This window comes from Leptinotarsa decemlineata, unplaced genomic scaffold, assembly GCF_025532065.1.
Source record: "Leptinotarsa decemlineata unplaced genomic scaffold, Ldec_3_MD MMD2_tig00001393_RagTag_RagTag, whole genome shotgun sequence".
NCBI lineage: Eukaryota > Metazoa > Arthropoda > Insecta > Coleoptera > Chrysomelidae > Leptinotarsa > Leptinotarsa decemlineata.
Genome location: NW_027412562.1, coordinates 10,301,304 through 10,320,280, shown reverse-complemented (window position 1 = coordinate 10,320,280; position 18,977 = coordinate 10,301,304). Strand labels below are relative to the sequence as shown.

At 34.8% G+C, this 18,977-nt stretch overlaps 1 protein-coding gene across 4 annotated transcripts in view; it reads left to right on the top strand.

Moving 5' to 3' along the window:
* f (espin protein forked) overlaps positions 1 to 18,977 on the top strand; it is a 279,147-nt gene that overhangs the window by 128,347 nt on the left and 131,823 nt on the right. For all 4 annotated transcript variants that reach the window (XM_074175969.1, XM_074175970.1, XM_074175972.1 and 1 more), the window contains exon 2: positions 14,146 to 14,319. In XM_074175969.1, the coding sequence (XP_074032070.1) occupies positions 14,146 to 14,319 (174 nt within the window). The remainder of the gene's footprint in view (positions 1 to 14,145; positions 14,320 to 18,977) is intronic.

The following is an 18,977-nucleotide window of genomic DNA, read 5'->3' as shown; positions in this document are numbered from 1 at the left end:
CTTCGAAAAATATGTGGGTTTATATCTGACCAAAATATCACACATTTTGGCGATTGACATTTCTGTTAAAAAGTAGATTTGTCACTGAAAAAAATATTTTTTAAGCAATAAATGGATGGATGTAGCCGTTACTATGTGGTAGATCATCATGAAAATTGAGAAATGAAACTTACTTTGTTTTAATACCACTTATATTTGTAACTAACGTTACTGCAGTTTCGTCTAATGAAGAACACTGCCAAACGAATACGATAAACTTATTGTATTCATTTGAACACAATTGTATGTATTCATTCCATAGCATGATCACCAAATGATTTTAGAATATGAGAATATCTCATCTGTCTTCCCCTTATATATTGACGATGTTCATTTTTTCTCATATCTTATGGTTTTGAGTTTTCGCCTATATAACTTTTTCAACAAGAAGAAGGTATATTTTGAATACAATTTTTCGTTTTTTTCAATTGTATTTTCGAGATCTCAATTTGATGGTACTTCTAAAAATTGTTCTTACATTCGAACACCTTACTTATTCATTTGAATTTCTACTTACTCAATTATTTGTAAGTAATTTCAAACTGAATATGCAGGTGTCAAAATTACCTTACAATTATTGCAAAATTCTTTGTTTTTTTCAACAATTCGGAAATATTTCTTGAATTCCTAATGTTCAGCAGTTGATTTGTTGTTTTCACAAGTTGTTATTACTCTCAACTGTTCAGCGGCCCAACATTTTAAATCAATCACCTAACGGTCTCTCGGGACGCGAGATTACAGAAATTATCTGAATTAATCACAGAATCTTAAAATTTATTGCATTTACTCTTGGACACCTCTAAGAAAACAACAATTTTATTGAAATAGGTGTCATTAGTTGTGGGTAACAGGTAACGGGCTGTTGTATAAACCAATACTTCTGTCAATAATGCAGATAAGATTCAAAGTGTGTCACTGCATATCTCACATCTGCTTCACATTTCACAATAACAGAAACTCAATTATTCCAAAGAGGTGAGATCTCTTATGTCGTCTAGCGATTTTGTCGAACAAGCGGGTGTTGGAGTAGGGAAATTTCATTGAATAGCCGTTGCAAGTGGCACTAAAAATTTAACCACCACAAATAGATTTCTCTCAACTAATTATATTAGAGAATATACTATGACATACTTACATTTTTCTAATACTTATGTGAAACTCGAGTGGATCGTAGGTTTTCCTCTACCGATCAAGTTAACTACATAACTTCATATACAATATAATCTATACGAAGTATTTCATTTTCTTATTAAATGTTAACAAAACTGTTCATGTTGATGATGATATTACATTTGCTTTATTTTCCAACAGTAAAAAATATTTAATGAACAACTTGCGATACGAATAAATTCGCATTCAGTTAGATGTGTCAAATATTGAATATTAGTATACAAAATATCAGTAACTGATTCGGTCATCGGTCATCAACTTGAATTGAGTTTCTAACAAATGAATAATGGGTTGATGTGGAGAAATGTCTAGCCGCCATAACATGGTTATACAGTTCGCACGTAGATAGGCCCTCACTATTAACTTTTGAGAAAAAAAAGCTGTCAAACCCGAATGACATTTGCTTAAAAAGCCTCAATCAATCTACCCATCTATCTATTCATCTACCCCATCTATCTATCAATTCCATCATACCAGCTATCCATTTTTTGCAGGATAGGAACATCTTTTTGTACATTCATCGGTGATGGATATTGATAGTGTATTAGATTTTCACCGGCTAAAAACCTCTCCCTCTTCATTTCGCACCTTTTTTTGGAGGCAACTACACATCACTTCAGCGAGAGAGCTGTCTTTCCCATAGATGACTAGGTTCTTCAGCTAAATCTATCTTCTTCTTCTTCTTCTTTCGTTTCAACGATGAATCTTATCACTCTATATACTTTCCTCCATTCATTTTCACACGACACCTTGGATTCTAGCAAGGTTCATTTCTAATGAAGAACCCGTTTCTAATTGGTATTCCTGCCGAACACTATTCCATCTAGAAAGTGTGTGCTCTGTTCATCTGTTTTTATACAGTATATACATTCGATGACACTCAGGTGTATCAAATATTTGCAAATATAGCACTGGCTATCTTGGAAATCAAGGCACACATTCTCTACAAATCAACGCCAGTTGAACGTCCGTACTAGTTTTCAATTCCCTGGGTAGGAGGTAGGACTTAAAAAAACAGTAATTTACCTAGAAGTAGATGGACACCTAGTTAGACAATCAAATTCAACAAAAAATTTTGGACTGATTTTCGATAACGACCTCAAATTCACAACTCACCTCAACTATGTTAGAATGGCAACTTTCTTGAACTTGAAACTAATTTTCAGTAATAGGCAATATCTTTACAGAAAAACCAAATCACTTCTTTGCGAATCTTTAGTTCGTTCAAAATTCAATTATGGGGATATTGTTTATGGTTCATGTATATCGACGCCGAATACAAGTCACATAAAACGCACGTATTCGGCTCATTCTAGGCACAGATTACGAGTTTCACATAGATTAACGGAATCAAAATGGCTGAAACAGAGGCACCTATACAATTTTGCTTGTATGGCACATAAAATCCTAATTTCCAGAAAACTATCTTATTTAATGGAAAATATATCATTCAGAGACGACGTTCACAATATCAGTGTGGGATTTGAAAGGACTATAACTCCACCTCTCCATCGCACTGAATTATTCAAGAAATCTCTCTCCTGTCAAATATCTAAAATATATGAAGTCATTCCATTTAATTTGAAATCAATTAATATCAATTCTTTCAAGAAATATTATAAAAACCTCTTCTCCACCAACAACTGAACTGAGCACAGGTTTATAGTTATTTATTTTTTGTTGATCATTCATATATTTAACATTTTTATATATTTATATGTTTAATACGTTTCAATTTACCTCTGCAACTACGAGTAGTAATCATTATTTCCTGAATTTTTGTTTTGTTCCGGCTGGAGAATAGTGTCAGGGGCTGCCAGCATCTAATCTGTTGATTTTTTTGTATTTCATTTGAGTTTATTATGATGGAAAATAAAATCTGTTTAAAAATCTGTTTAAAATCTGTTTAAAATCTGTTTTTCCGTTAACCAGCTGTCGCACCCTTACGAACAACAACCCTCAGAAGTCGAAACTTGTGCGAGCTAAGGATTAACGAGGTCTTACCTTTTAACGTGTGATTCCTAACACGGGTTGGACGATAGCAAGTGAAGATCGATCGTTCAGACTTGGTCTTGAACCACCGACCAACACGGCAGTCAATTCGAGTGAGTGAACAAATCACCCAACCCGAACCGCTTGGCTACCGAATACCTTTATTATTATTATTATTGCATCTGTCCGGCTGAGATTTTTGCCTTAGTGCGGCAAGCACTAAGGCAATAATCAGAACAACCATCTTGACAGAGTGATCTGGATAGAGTCTGCGGAGTTCGAAGAGAAAATCTCGATATTATATTTGTTTTTCCTCCTCTTTTCTGATGATATTTGTCTCGCCAGGAGCTGAAAACTCCACGACAAATATCGTTTTGCTTTGGTGCTCTGATCGTTGAGGTGTAGTTTTTGAAATTAATATGGGTCTTCATCAAGTATCGGCCGAATCAATCAGAAAAAAAAACAAGTAAATAGTAGAACAATCAAATAAAAAATTAAGAGATTCCAAGCCAAGTTACTTCACGACGATTTGATTGTTAGTATCCACAATAGTCTTCGGGTGATGACTGAAGTAATTCCTCCAAGTGATGACTATTTATGGGTCATTCGAGTACTTTCACTTATATCCTCTTTCCGCTTCACCGGTTTAGCAAAAGATGATCTTTTGGCGGAAGTTGGCCATTTTTTGCTCTATTATGGGTTTCCATATGTTGCGTATCTCTACACTAGCTTGACTGAATACATTGTTGGACAAGATGTATGCGGCTTCTTTGAATCTCCTCCTTAACCAGTGTTCCCCCTGTGAATGATCTCAGCTTGGGAAAAAGAAGAAAGTGGATCAATTATTTGTGAATTAACCTTGATATGAGACTGATGAATATTCACATATCTCGGCTCGTTTCGAAGAGGTTTCAGTTCCGTACTGAAATTAGGGCAATGCATGATCTCATCAAAATTATGTGAAGGAGGAATAGTTCCAAGTACTGAAGCAGCATTGCCACGTTGAATAGCAATACTAATTCTTTCTATCAAAAAAGAGGTAGAACGGTGATCTTTCGTTGCTTGGCCTATTCTCCTTTCGAGTTCATGAATGAATAACAGAGACTCCGGGCCATAAACACCAAAAGTTTCAACCGCTACTGGATGGAACAGATAGTTGTTACCAAGATTTTGTTTTTTTTTCAATTTCTCGCCAGACAATGCTGCAGTTTCAGCAGACTTCGAACTTCCGGCTAGATGGGAAGCCGCGACCGTGTCAACGCAAGTGAAATCAAAATGTAAAATTTTTGGACATTTAAGAGTTATTATTATTTCGCCGAATTTTCACGAATAAATATTCGAACGATTCAATGAAATCATCCCAAAAATTTCACATAAACCATTGAATTCTTTTCAGGAGTGGAGTACATTTTTCATATGAATTTCCAACATCATTCGGTGAAAAACGTTTTTTGTAACTGATATAAATCACTCCGTCATGAAATTGTTCAAATTCAGCTCATTTTCAACCGGACAAAATATTTTCAATTTCATGGGAAAAATCATAAATCATGAATAATTCACTAGGGATGCCGAATCGATATTTTCTATTGCTCTGAATTGGGAATACAGGTGCAATTTGGTTTATAACCCAATTGAACTTTCCGCTGAAACTTTCCGGAAGCTACAAAGAACGACAACAATAGAGCTGCTCCACCGTATCAAAGAGAATAGTGGTTTGGATGATTTGTTCCAATATCGCATTCGGCTCCAGATAATCTCTGGATTTCCGAACAACTCCAGAAGAATGTGTTGTTTTATACAGAAAGTTTTGATCAGGCACTAATAAAAACCTTTTCATCGGGAATTGTTCGACATTGGAAGAAAACAATTTGTTTGAATTTTATTCATCACTTTTCTCTGTACTATTTGTTATTTCGTTCCCAGAGTACATTGTTGGACAAGATGTATGCGGCTTCTTTGAATCTCTTCCTAAACCAGTGTTCCCCCTGTGAATGATCTCAGCTTGGGACCATTCGATGCTCTGTTATGCTCTATTATTCCTGATTTGCTGGTTTTCCCTCGCTGTCTGGGTTTTTTGTGCTCAGCAATGCGAACTTCCACTGGTCTGTTTGTTTCATCGATATAGGATTTTCCTCACTCACAGGGTATCCGGTACATGCAACTCTTGGAATCGCAGTCCGCGTTTGGTGGCCTGGTTTTCGTGAAGTTGCTACGGATAGTGTTTCCGCATCTGAAGCAGGTTCTGATGTTGTACTTGGACCCAATAATGCTTATCTTTTCCGTTAACCCTCTGATGTGTAAGCACTGGCGACTCCAAAGAGATGGTGGAACAGACTTTGGCTGAAAGACAGCAAGAGCCTCGCAAGGAAAAGAAGCTGTCACAACCAGTGCTTACACTTCCCTACATCTATGGAATGGTTTGTTGCAAAATATGGTGGGCGACTGCTGACCAGATCAGAAAAATCAAAACCATTCCATTCCACTTGGTGATCGAAACACGTGTCGAGGTGTTGAAATAACGGTTTGGTGATGGGAAAAAACTCCAGTGATATTCATACCTCGTTAGTAATAACAGAGAACGACTTCGTCATACGTTTTTCTGGAAATGTACATCAAATTATATTAACATATTTTTATTTCATTTATGAAAATGGTGGCAAACATCGCTGTAACCCTGGCAACTGAATTGAAAGTGAATGAGTACGTGTCTTATGTCCAATTACCAGTGAATACTTCGCAATGATATACATCTGGACGTGAAAAAACTGAATCATTTATGCTTTTCTTTTTCTCAAGTTGAATTTGACCCAGATTAATAGCACTTAATTAAGAGCCCACGTAAACGTAAAGACAATATTTTTCTTTCTAAAAATTATGTTGCAAATTGATTCATTATTTCAATTCACGTAACGAGCAACCTTATCGTGGATGTTAATTACTGACGTTGTAAAAAAGCAGGAAGGAGATTCTCAGATTCTCTTTAGAGCCATGCTCACTCACTTTTGGTGATCATCACCCTTGAAATTTGAATTGTGAAACTACTGACTGTGACACATCATTAAAAAGGTAATTTTATAAAGAATTTATCCATATGCCTGTTCACTACGTAACTTTTCATTTTGGTGCTCTGATGTTTGAAATAAGAGAAACAACTGTTTTGTATTCGAAATTATGACACTTGATTTGAAAGCTGTTGAAGGCAATCTATGAAAAAATAACGAAAATTTAAAAAATGTGTTTGAATCGTATGATGTTCGAACTGTTCTCCATCAACTGCCCGACACGAATATAAATTAGTCTCAAAAGTTGACACATTTTGGAGGATTCTTGGAGTTACTTGATGAAATTGTTTTTCCCTCAATATGGGACAAAATAATAAATCACGTAGGGAGTAGTCACATGGATGAATTCTTTATGAAATAGCTTTTTCAATTATGTCACACTCAGTACTTTCTTTATACAAATTTAAGGGTGATTATTACCAAGGGGTAGGGGAGAAGATATGACAGTTGAGGTTATGAGGGAAAAATGAATTGTGTTTCGATGCAATACACTGTACCATTTAATAATGACAAAAAGGAGATGTTTATATTCAAGAGCAACCCATTTCAAAATTTGAGGATCTTTGATCTGAGTAATTCGTCTGAGATTTACTGAAAAGATTTTTCATTTTCGTTATAAGTTGACATAACTGCGCTTTCTCAAGCATCATTTAATTAACTATTTTTAGATTGAAACTTTCGATATTTTGGAAATATAACATAAATACAGAATGAAAAAGTAAAAATCGTCGTTCAATAAATCCAAGTTAATTTTGGTTCGTTAGATATTGAGAGTTTTTGTACTCATTGATTTCCAAGGTCATGTTTCGAACTTTTCTTCTAGAAATTAAGTTTGGAATTCATAATTTGATTCATGTCTATCTGTAAGGATATGAGTAACATACGTTCATTTCATTTTTTCATTGTGGAAAATGTTCTTTCATACGTGTTTCAAATGTTCCTCCAGTCTGACCATGTGGAATATGGGTCAAGGAGTTATTAATTAGACATAGCAATCAAGAAAGTGGCATCCTTACACTTGACTGCAGCATACTGACGATGGGCCAAAAGCCCGAAACACGTGTCTATGGTTTGCCACTTTCTGGAGTGCTATGTCTGAATAATAACTCCTTTATCTATATGAAGACACTCGATATCAACTGAAACCACAAATGTGCAGTTGACTCCTGCTGGTGGCTCCGTGCCTTTGTATTTCTATCTTTCTATATATATATATATATATATATATATATATATATATATATATATATATATATATATATATATATATATACAGAACACGGAGCGGGTTTCGCTCCGTGTTCTGTATATTTTCTCCCCATAAGTATTATTTTCACAACGTTTCGGCAAAGTCCCATTTGCCATCTTCTGGTGATGTCTGGTCTAGTTGAAAAAACCAGACACGGAAATATATATATATATATATATATATATATATATATATATATATAAAAATAAATAGATAAGTACTCTTTGATCATTCCCATATTGATTTCAATTTAAGAGCCACCGGTATACAGCTGTTTCAGCCTATTGGGCATCGTCAGTACCGGGCAGGCGGTCCTCAATTGAAGACAAAATGAGAAAAAACCAAGAAAGTACTTGATAAAAATAGCTGCGTGAACGCAAGCGAAACATAAGTGGAACCACCTATTGGTGTGACACCCAAGTCAACTTGCCAAGTTTTTATGTCAGTGTTGGTGGTTTGACCAATCAACCGACAACTGCAGTAGCAGAAATTTGGGAAGCTAACCTGAAATGCCATCGGAAAACGAATCCACATGTTTCTAGAAATGATATGAAATCTAGAAAGGTTAATGCAGTCAAGCTGCTGGAAAATAATTCCATGAAAATCAAAAAATAAATAGATAAGTACTCTTTGATCATTCCCATATTGATTTCAATTTAAGAGCCACCGGTATACAGCTGTTTCAGCCTATTGGGCATCGTCAGTACCGGGCAGGCGGTCCTCAATTGAAGACAAAATGAGAAAAAACCAAGAAAGTACTTGATAAAAATAGCTGCGTGAATGCAAGCGAAACATAAGTGGAACCACCTATTGGTGTGACACCCAAGTCAACTTGCCAAGTTTTTATGTCAGTGTTGGTGGTTTGACCAATCAACCGACAACTGCGGTAGCAGAAATTTGGGAAGCTAACCTGAAATGCCATCGGAAAACGAATCCACATGTTTCTAGAAATGATATGAAATCTAGAAAGGTTAATGCAGTCAAGCTGCTGGAAAATAATTCCATGAAAATCAAAAAATAAATAGATAAGTACTCTTTGATCATTCCCATATTGATTTCAATTTAAGAGTCACCGGTATACAGCTGTTTCAGCCTATTGGGCATCGTCAGTACCGGGCAGGCGGTCCTCAATTGAAGACAAAATGAGAAAAAACCAAGAAAGTACTTGATAAAAATAGCTGCGTGAACGCAAGCGAAACATAAGTGGAACCACCTATTGGTGTGACACCCAAGTCACGTTCACGCAGCTATTTTTATCAAGTACTTTCTTGGTTTTTTCTCATTTTGTCTTCAATTGAGGACCGCCTGCCCGGTACTGACGATGCCCAATAGGCTGAAACAGCTGTATACCGGTGGCTCTTAAATTGAAATCAATATGGGAATGATCAAAGAGTACTTATCTATTTATTTTTTGATTTTCATGGAATTATTTTCCAGCAGCTTGACTGCATTAACCTTTCTAGATTTCATATCATTTCTAGAAACATGTGGATTCGTTTTCCGATGGCATTTCAGGTTAGCTTCCCAAATTTCTGCTACCGCAGTTGTCGGTTGATTGGTCAAACCACCAACACTGACATAAAAACTTGGCAAGTTGACTTGGGTGTCACACCAATAGGTGGTTCCACTTATGTTTCGCTTGCGTTCACGCAGCTATTTTTATCAAGTACTTTCTTGGTTTTTTCTCATTTTGTCTTCAATTGAGGACCGCCTGCCCGGTACTGACGATGCCCAATAGGCTGAAACAGCTGTATACCGGTGGCTCTTAAATTGAAATCAATATGGGAATGATCAAAGAGTACTTATCTATTTATTTTTTGATTTTCATGGAATTATTTTCCAGCAGCTTGACTGCATTAACCTTTCTAGATTTCATATCATTTCTAGAAACATGTGGATTCGTTTTCCGATGGCATTTCAGGTTAGCTTCCCAAATTTCTGCTACCGCAGTTGTCGGTTGATTGGTCAAACCACCAACACTGACATAAAAACTTGGCAAGTTGACTTGGGTGTCACACCAATAGGTGGTTCCACTTATGTTTCGCTTGCGTTCACGCAGCTATTTTTATCAAGTACTTTCTTGGTTTTTTCTCATTTTGTCTTCAATTGAGGACCGCCTGCCCGGTACTGACGATGCCCAATAGGCTGAAACAGCTGTATACCGGTGGCTCTTAAATTGAAATCAATATGGGAATGATCAAAGAGTACTTATCTATTTATTTTTTGATTTTCATGGAATTATTTTCCAGCAGCTTGACTGCATTAACCTTTCTAGATTTCATATATATATATATATATATATATATATATATATATATATATATATATATATATATATATATATATATATATATATATATATATATATATATATATATATATATATATATATATATCCTCTTGATATATCTGACACCAAACTCTTGACTTTGTTATTTTTAATACGTTGAATATAGTCATTATTGATGTTAAATACTATATTCTCATCTTTATTTAAAAAAAAAAAATAGAAATCTTGAAACTAGGTTAGAAAACTAGGTTAGAAAATATGTTACAGTTTTATAATTGTTTCTTTCGTTTCTTGGAATCGTCTGAATTTCCTTCATGGTTCGACTATATAGTTTTTTGGAAAGTAAAGAATCTATTTGGTCTAATGGATTGTTATAATAATCATTGTCGATCGAAATCTGTTTTATTGGATTCAGTTCCTCTCGGAAATTCACATCCGACAAAGAAATATTCACAAAAGAATATTCTGTGGATGATGCTGTTGAAAGCTACTACACGAAAAAATGAATCATTTAGAAGAGTGGAAAGAGACGAATTTTATTCGAATCAAAGTTCCTACATTCATTAATTCCGGATATTGTGGAAAAAGTAAAGAAACGAGCTGTTTCAAGTTAGCCTTATACTTTGATTAATTGAGCATTGACGAGAGTTTTTTACTGGAACAAATTGCAAGAAACGCTTTGATCACTTTGTTATTAAATAATTCCCCTGTTCAGACTCGTTTTACGGTTAGAGGACACTAAACATAGATACTTCTAGCATTTTATTAAACTATTAAACTTTCAATACTCGAGCTCAAGTACTGAATTGTTCAAGGAACAAGTCGGTAGAATGAACAAATAAACAACAGAATGATGGTTATTGTTTGTGGAAAGGAATTTCGAAATTGTTCGAAATATTCATTTACCGTTTTTTCATGACCTCTTCAATGAACTTTGATATCAGATGGTATCTCTAAAAATCGAAGAATTTCTGCAGTTATCTTCCATGGCAAATATACAGGGTGTTTTTTGATGCTATTATTAAGAAAGTATCTTTGGTCCATTTTGACCTATAGGGTTCTGAGGTTTTGAAAAAATATGGTAGCTTTTATCAATACTAGATTTTTGTGAAATTGTATAGTTGGCATTTCAATACTTCATATTTTCTACACTGAACCAATTTGCAAAAACGAAGCATGGTTAATATGGGATTCATTGCCATTTACAATGAGATATCAGTTAATCCCTATTTCAGCGGATGGAGGTTTTGCAATGGTTTTCACAACAAAACTTGTCCCCGTTATGAACAAACTAATGGGATGGAATCGGCCGATACTTGATGAAAATCCATAACGTATTATTATGTTTTTCCCCGTGGGTTGACCAATAATTGACTACACTGAACAATAATCCAACTCAACTTTATTTCACTTCAAATACAACAACATCGTACATCGAACATCGTACATTTGCGCGCTCTTAGCTACGTCACAATTGGTTTATGGCTACCAGTGGCGGCCGGAGGTATTCTCCTCAGGGCATGATTTACAACACTACCCCCTACTCTGACGTTGTTTGCACCGAACATCATTCCAAGAGGGGACATCACGACCCACGTAAGGACTCAGCCTCTCTATGTGGACAATTTTAGACTTGCTTCTGGCTGACAATTGAATTTTGTACACCAGATCGTTTATCCTTTTGGTTACCAAGTAAGGTCCTTAATCAGTAAAGACATGCAAGAAGAAGCTATTTATAGAGAAACACGTGTGGCGTTTTCGTAAAACTGTTTAGTGGAAATCTCACAATAAAGTGTTTTTTTAATGTAAACAAACTTGACATTTTTTTTTGGAACTATGCGATCTTTCTTTGACGGTTCAATCTTGCCACTTTCGAAGAACCACTTGCTTTACATATTCATATTTCGTCATTATTTATGTAAATACCTAGCAATTCAAAAATTTCACCAAAAATAATTTCAGACATCTGAACTATTCACCGTCTTCTATTTCAATGAAAAATTATTCAAAAAATATGATTTGTTTTGAAAACATTTCCAAAATGTAGTTTTTTTTATATAAGCCAATAATTGACCAAAATAGTTTTTTTTCTAATACTGGCTGAATCAAAAATCGAAAAGAAGTATTACTTGCTCAATTTAAATGAAACACACTCATAATTTTTTGCAAATTTGATTAAAAAATAAACAAATCGGAGAATATGGAGTATTATGGGTTCATTACTTAAAAATATTAGTATCTTGGAAAATGTACCTACCTACTTACTAATTCCAATATTTGTCTTCTTTAGCAGAAATTTGAATTGAAATTTGTAGATGACTTAAATTTGATTGAAATTATTAGATCTTCAGGTGATCTTTCGAATAAGAGATATTTTTAAAATGTCATAATGTCAAAATAAGGATTTCATTCATAGGGTCTTTCAAGAGGGACTTCCGAACTTTGACAATTGATAACAGCCATCTTGTTGAAGCTACATCTGTCAAATTAGCATTCAACAACACGTGCAAATAATGAAATTGTTTTACCAAAATGGGTGTTCTGTTCGGCATGCAAACATGCCGGTACATCAAAGAAAGCAACTTAGTCGTCTCAAACAAGTAACACTGCAATTCATCCACAAAATCACTGAGATATTTCTACCCGCTATGCCCTTTGAGGATGGCGCTAAGGAGCCATTAAAATAGTGACTTGCGTTAAATATAGTGCCAATAGGAGTCGGATTAAATTTTGTTTAATTATTTTATTTTGAGAAGGACAATTTATATTTGAATTTGTTTTTTATTTAGGATTGTTACCTTCTACAGATTTATAAAATAATCAGAACAATTAATTTAGAAATGAATACAAATGTAGAAAGGGCAAAAAAATTACTGCATTTGATGAATTATCTTTTTGAAAAAAAAATGTAATTCGTCAGTAACTTGAATTTATAAAATCTTGCATATAAAAATGAATATGTATCATCTGGTGAAAGACTATATCCATTTTCTTTATCCAAACTATTTGAATGAAAACATTATAATTTGTAGTTATAATAAATCTATTTGATATTATTATTATTATTTTTATTGACACTGATAATATCAAATTGATCGCAGGTTTGATAATGAAGATGGATAAAGTCTTCAAAATGTCACCAGATAACTATACAAATATAATAAGTTTCAGCGGTTTGAAATTGGAGCATCTGAATTTTGTGTTGAACCGCGCTCAAAGTTTTGCATTGTTCTCCGTTTAGGCTTCGATTTTAAAGTCATTCTCAAGAAGTAGAAAGGTGTGGCTGTACTGAGAGACACACTTTAGGGTTTTGATGTTCTGGTCTCATTGACCCATGTTTCATCCAAATAAAAAATTGATTTACCCAGTGTTTTGGTTCTCTTTATTTCTCTTGAATAGTTTCTTTTACTTCCTACAATATCTGATTCTTTTATTAAACTCCTCTTTCCATCTTGTTTTCCAAAAGTGAAGTTCAGTTCTTGTAATATATTCCATAATCTAGTTCTTCTAGATGCCATATAATGGCATCAATAGGTTTTTCAAACGAATAAAACATTCGATGATATCTCTAACACACAGGTTAGCTAATTTTCCAGTCACAAATAAAACCTTTAAATTAACATACAAATTTTATTGAAGAAATTTTCACAAAAATGCTGCCTCTCGCTCGACGCACGTTCCCGTAACAGAGTTAGCCTTATCAGGAGATGATGAAGACTGCAGTAGGTATATATAAATATTCAAAACGTATTTCGAAGTGTAGATTACGAACCCGAAAGAAAAATCTCTATAGTCACAGCCCTCTAAAGTTCCAATACACATTAGCCTTCTTTTCGCACAATGCAAATTATAGAATCACAAATATTTATTTACCACATCACCTTCACATCTAATTTCACCTGTTTGATACTTTTCATGGCATCTATCAACATTTTTTCTATAAAAAACTTAATTAAACGTCGGAACTGCTTTTTTCCGGAATGTCACTAGTATATAATCTCATAATGTAGAAATATCACTAGATAACGAATCCATTGTTGAATTATTGAACTGAAAAGGGTTAAAGAAGGTGAAATAAGGTATGAAGGTGACGTGGTGAATAAAATCAACGTTAAATTTTACCAAATAGAAAAAATAAATAACTTTCTAATTACTCAGTGTTATTTTGACACAGTTGACTAAAAATCTCACCTATTGAAATATGTTTTCAAGATGTTCTTCAATCAACATAGGTAATTTATTTCTGATTTTATGCATACATTCCGCACGCAACCGATACAACTTCAGTCGTATTGTTGTAAGTATACCGTCTCGCTAACCAAATGTATTGTGTGTTGCAGATACGGTAGGCTGAACGTTCTACGCTGGCTCCTCTGGGAGGCGGAATCCCGCGAAGACATGCCAGCCTTGGACAAAGCGGCAGCCAACAATGCTACTCTAGCTCTTCATTATGCGGCAGCTAGGGGTTGCTTGGATTGCGTCAGGTTGCTGGTTGATTCCTCACCGGAATTAAGGTAACACGAATTTTTTGATTGTTTGTTCTTTCTTCTTTCTGTTCTTATTGTAAATCAAACACTACATTTTACAACAGCCAACGATTTCAACTTGTTTTTTTTGTCAGGAACATTTTACATTTATACATTCCCGACATATGAGGTACTCGAATACCAACTCAATTGGTCTTCTGTGACTGGTATTGAAATCATTGATATATTGATATAGCAAATAAAATTAAAACAATAAATTACGCCGGTGAGGATGAAATACTAATTTCTTCATTGAAACGATGTAGTTATACCTATACCACATATTGTTGAACCTCTCTGTAGATATACTTGAATTATAATCCAATCCAAGGTTCAGTAAATGTATACAAAAGCATGCGAATGTAAATTTTTACCAATTAAAAATATTATGCAATGTGATGGATGCAAAGTAGGTATATTATATAATTATTCTGATGATATGAAATGAAAACTGAGATGTTCATCAGGACCTTCTTTATATAGTATGTTCATTGTCTTTGATCAGTTTCAAAGTTTCAATGACATATAAATATGTTTGTTGGTCGTTATGGTTTTATTTAATTTCTTGGGTTCAAAAGTGATAATTCAGTCTTCGAAAATAAATACGGAAATAACATTTTTAATCGTCGCAGTGAAAGAAATACAAAAATATATATTGAGTAAAAGTTATTTTATTCACTGTTGCCACTTCTTCAGAAGACGTGTCAGTAGGGTTACCACCTCTTAGCTGTCTAAATCCGGGAGAAAAAAAAAAGCATTGATGATCATAACTTTTTATTTTATTTTGAACTTATATTTTACATTTGAACGAACAGATTTCAAAATATCTGGTCTAGAATGGACAAATTTAAAAAACTCTTTGCAGTCTATTTAAAAATTGAAAATCATTTGAATTTCCGCCCTGACATGTTCTTCATTTAAAATATTTCTTTCTTTTGTCCATATATCGAATACTATGCTGAAAACACGCTCGCATGCAGCGTTAGATACAGGTACAAATAAAACAAATGAAACATTTTTTTTAACATAACACCAACTCCATTTTCGATGGTTGAGAAAAATTTTGTCCACCTCTAATCCACTCTTTCATTTGACTTAACAATGCTGTCTTGAACTTCCCTTAAAATGCATAAATCTTCATAAAGTTCATTTTCATCAAAACTTATCTTCAAATTAACGGCCAAATCTCTCAAATCATCCCACGTTATCGGTTTTTTCATTGAAAGTATGCTCAATTTACTGTACTCAGAATTTTCAAAGTCATACTATTCATTCAGGCAATCCAAACATCTCTGAAAGAAAATGTCTGCTTCCTTGTAAAACGTAGCGTTGTCTGTTTCATTTAATTTTTTGGTAAATTTTCGTTTTATGGACACCCGCCGAATTTGAAAAAATTTTTCCGTGTACTTACTTATTTTGATGTGTAGATTACGAATCCGAAAGAAAAAAGCGGCGCTCTCCCTTATTTACAAAGTTACGGCCCTTCAAAGTTCTGAAAAGGGCAACTTTTCAGCCTTCTTTTTCACAAAATAAACTATTTAAAAACACAAGCATTCATTCACTAGGTCACCTTTACACCTTATTCCTCCTTCTTTGACACTTTTCACTTCAATAATCAACATTTTTCCAATAAAAATGTTAAAAAATGTACGGAGTTGCTTTTTGGTTACATATCTGTTTATTTCACGTTTTAACGTTAATGACATGGTTGGTACGACTGATGCAGTCCATATTCCTAAAGTAATTCAAATGTTTTTTACCTTCATTCTTTAGATCGTAAATTGGTTTTTGGTGGTGTATTACGAATTTGAAATAGTAGGCAGCGGCAAATACCAACCGATTTTTTCTGAAATGTCACTATAACTAATGTAAAAATAGAATGATGTCACCAGGAGAAGCATTCGTTTTTAAATTAAGTTTTTTGTAAGAAAAATGTTCATTATTGAAGTGAAAAGTATCAAAGAAGGAGGAATAAGGTGTAAAGGTAACCTAGTGAATGAATGCTTGTGTTTTTAAATAGTTTATTTTGTGAAAAAGAAGGCTGAAAAGTTGCCCTTTTCAGAACTTTGAAGGGCCGTAACTTTGTAAATAAGGGAGAGCGTCGCTTTTTTCTTTCGGATTCGTTATCTACGCATCAAAATACGAAAGTACACGCAAAAATTTTTTCAAAATCGACGGGTGTCCACAAAACGAAAATTTACCAATTTTTTTAAAAGATCTTTTACTGAGTAGGCCATTGGCGAGCGCGGTCGTGATTTACGCCGTTCTTAGCCATTTCGACACCGCGTGTCTTTACTTTTGCACAACTTGTTATTCTGGGAGAATTTTGAATATTTTAAATTCCTTCCGGGAGCCGGGAGATTTTAATTTTCACAGCTTAAATCCAGGAGACTCCCGGAATTCCGGGAGAGGTGGGAACCCTATGTGTCAGTATCATCTACATTTATTACAAATTGTTCAATTTGTTGCTCTATAATATTACTCAATTCCCACATTTTTTGATTCAATGTTTGCTGCACGTGATCAATGCCTTTTTTCCACCCTTCTGATAGTAGCTATCGCATTTTGGAAACCTGAATATCAACTCTTTCAAATGATGAGGATCTCTTACCATTTAATAACGGTTACATCCATCAGTTTTTTCAAATGTCACGATTCAATTTACTTTCATTTATTTTCAAAGTATTATTCAATCAGACGAATAAGTACCAAAATCGTAAAATGTACAATCCAAATTTTTGATTTGGTATGTCTGGCAATTACCCAAGTGTCAGTTATCATCAGCTATCTTTCTCATCTAATTTTCATTCGAAATATATTTGATAATCTATACTTCTATCTATATCTACACTGATATTATAAATGCGAAAGTTTGTGAGGATGGATAAATGTATGTATGTAGACGTGCGGTTCGACGTGGGTGCTTTGTTCACTCAGTCAATCGGCCGATGTGTGAGTCGATGGTTCAAGCCTCAGGCTGAACCATCACTCACACTGAAACATCACTTGCTATCGTCCAACCCGTGTTAGGAATCACATGTTAAAAGGTAAGACCTCGTTAGTCCTTAGCTCGCACAAGTTCGTAGGGGTGCGATAGCTGGTTAACGGAAAAAACATATTTGAAAAATTTTTTTAAACCAGTTTATGTATGTTTGTGGCTCTTTCACGCCTAAACGACCGAACGGATTTAGATGAAACTTTATATATATATACAACTTATACATCAGAATAACATATAGGCTACAATTTATGAAGGTTTTGTGTGATTTTCGTCATAATATAACGATAATATAAGTATTAAGTGAGTCGAAAAAATTCTTGCTTCCTGAGAATCATCTTGGCGTGCGCTGCCTATACCGTTGGAGTTACATGAATATATTGTACCGTAAGATTAAATAGTTCTAAATGAAAGTCCGCGTCTGCATATATCTATCTCTCATGTGGTAGTAGTAAATAGGCTATAGGAGTTCTAGATCAAAACCCCATGTATTTTCTTATGGAGGTTCATTCTGCAATTTTTGGTTCCTTTCAAGGTCACGCGTACGGCAGAGTCCAATCAGAGCGCTCCAAATTGTCACGTGACCCAGATGCATCGTCGCGAGTACACCACACTAGCGCCACCTATGAGTCACTAGCTGAACTATCTATTGGTTGAAGAAGGACACTGTGAACACTAATCCTAGCGCCACCTATGAGTCACAAGCTGAACTATCTATTGGTTGAAGAAGAACACTGTAAACACTAGACATATGGGTGTTGTCATGCGACGCAGTATGCGCAGTTGCCGGTTTTATGATGTCTGTCAATACGGATCGGTGTCTGTGCAACTGTCAAATGTCAATGAGGGTGCAGGACGGTGTCTGTGAGGGGGAAACGTGTGACGTCATCGACGCAGGATGGAACGAGTATAGTAGCGATTTAAGCGTAGAACTCCGCCCCTCGGCCCCCTTGGTACTTCACCTAACCTATCGGCCCCCTTGGTACTCCACCTAACCTATCAGCTCCCTCGGCCCCCTTCAGTCACGTGATTTTAATTAAAAAAAGTTTATAGTTATGAGATTCGAACCTGGGTCGTCCGCGCCGTAGACATTGTCCTTAGCCTCTACACCATCGTAAGATATTGAAGTTAACTGCGAATGTTGGGTATTTACAGCGTTAGTTTTGTCGGGACCGAAATTGACTCATTCATTATACTTGACAGCATTTTTATTTTTGATTTCCATAGAATGTAATTGTCATTATCATATTGAAGATAGGAAAATATACTTAGATTTGGGAAATAATTAATATTTCATGTAAAGATGTGCATGTGTGTGTAAGAGCGAGAGGCGCGTGTGACGTAATCGATGCACAAATTTACGTGGCTTTGCGTATATTGAGAGATTCATTATAATAATTTATCGTACAGAATTGTTTCATGTCCTGTTATCAGTAACCGCACAAAAATAAGTGCTCGATTCATCGATACAAAAGTATATGGAAAAAACAAAAGTTATAGAACACAGAGAGTCATCTATAAGTCACTAGCTGAACTATCTATTGGTTGAAGAAGGACACTGTAAACACTAGACTCATAAGACTGCATCTGTCAAATGTTAATACATGCCAGCACGTCAGGTTCGACGTTGCCAGTTGTACAATAAATC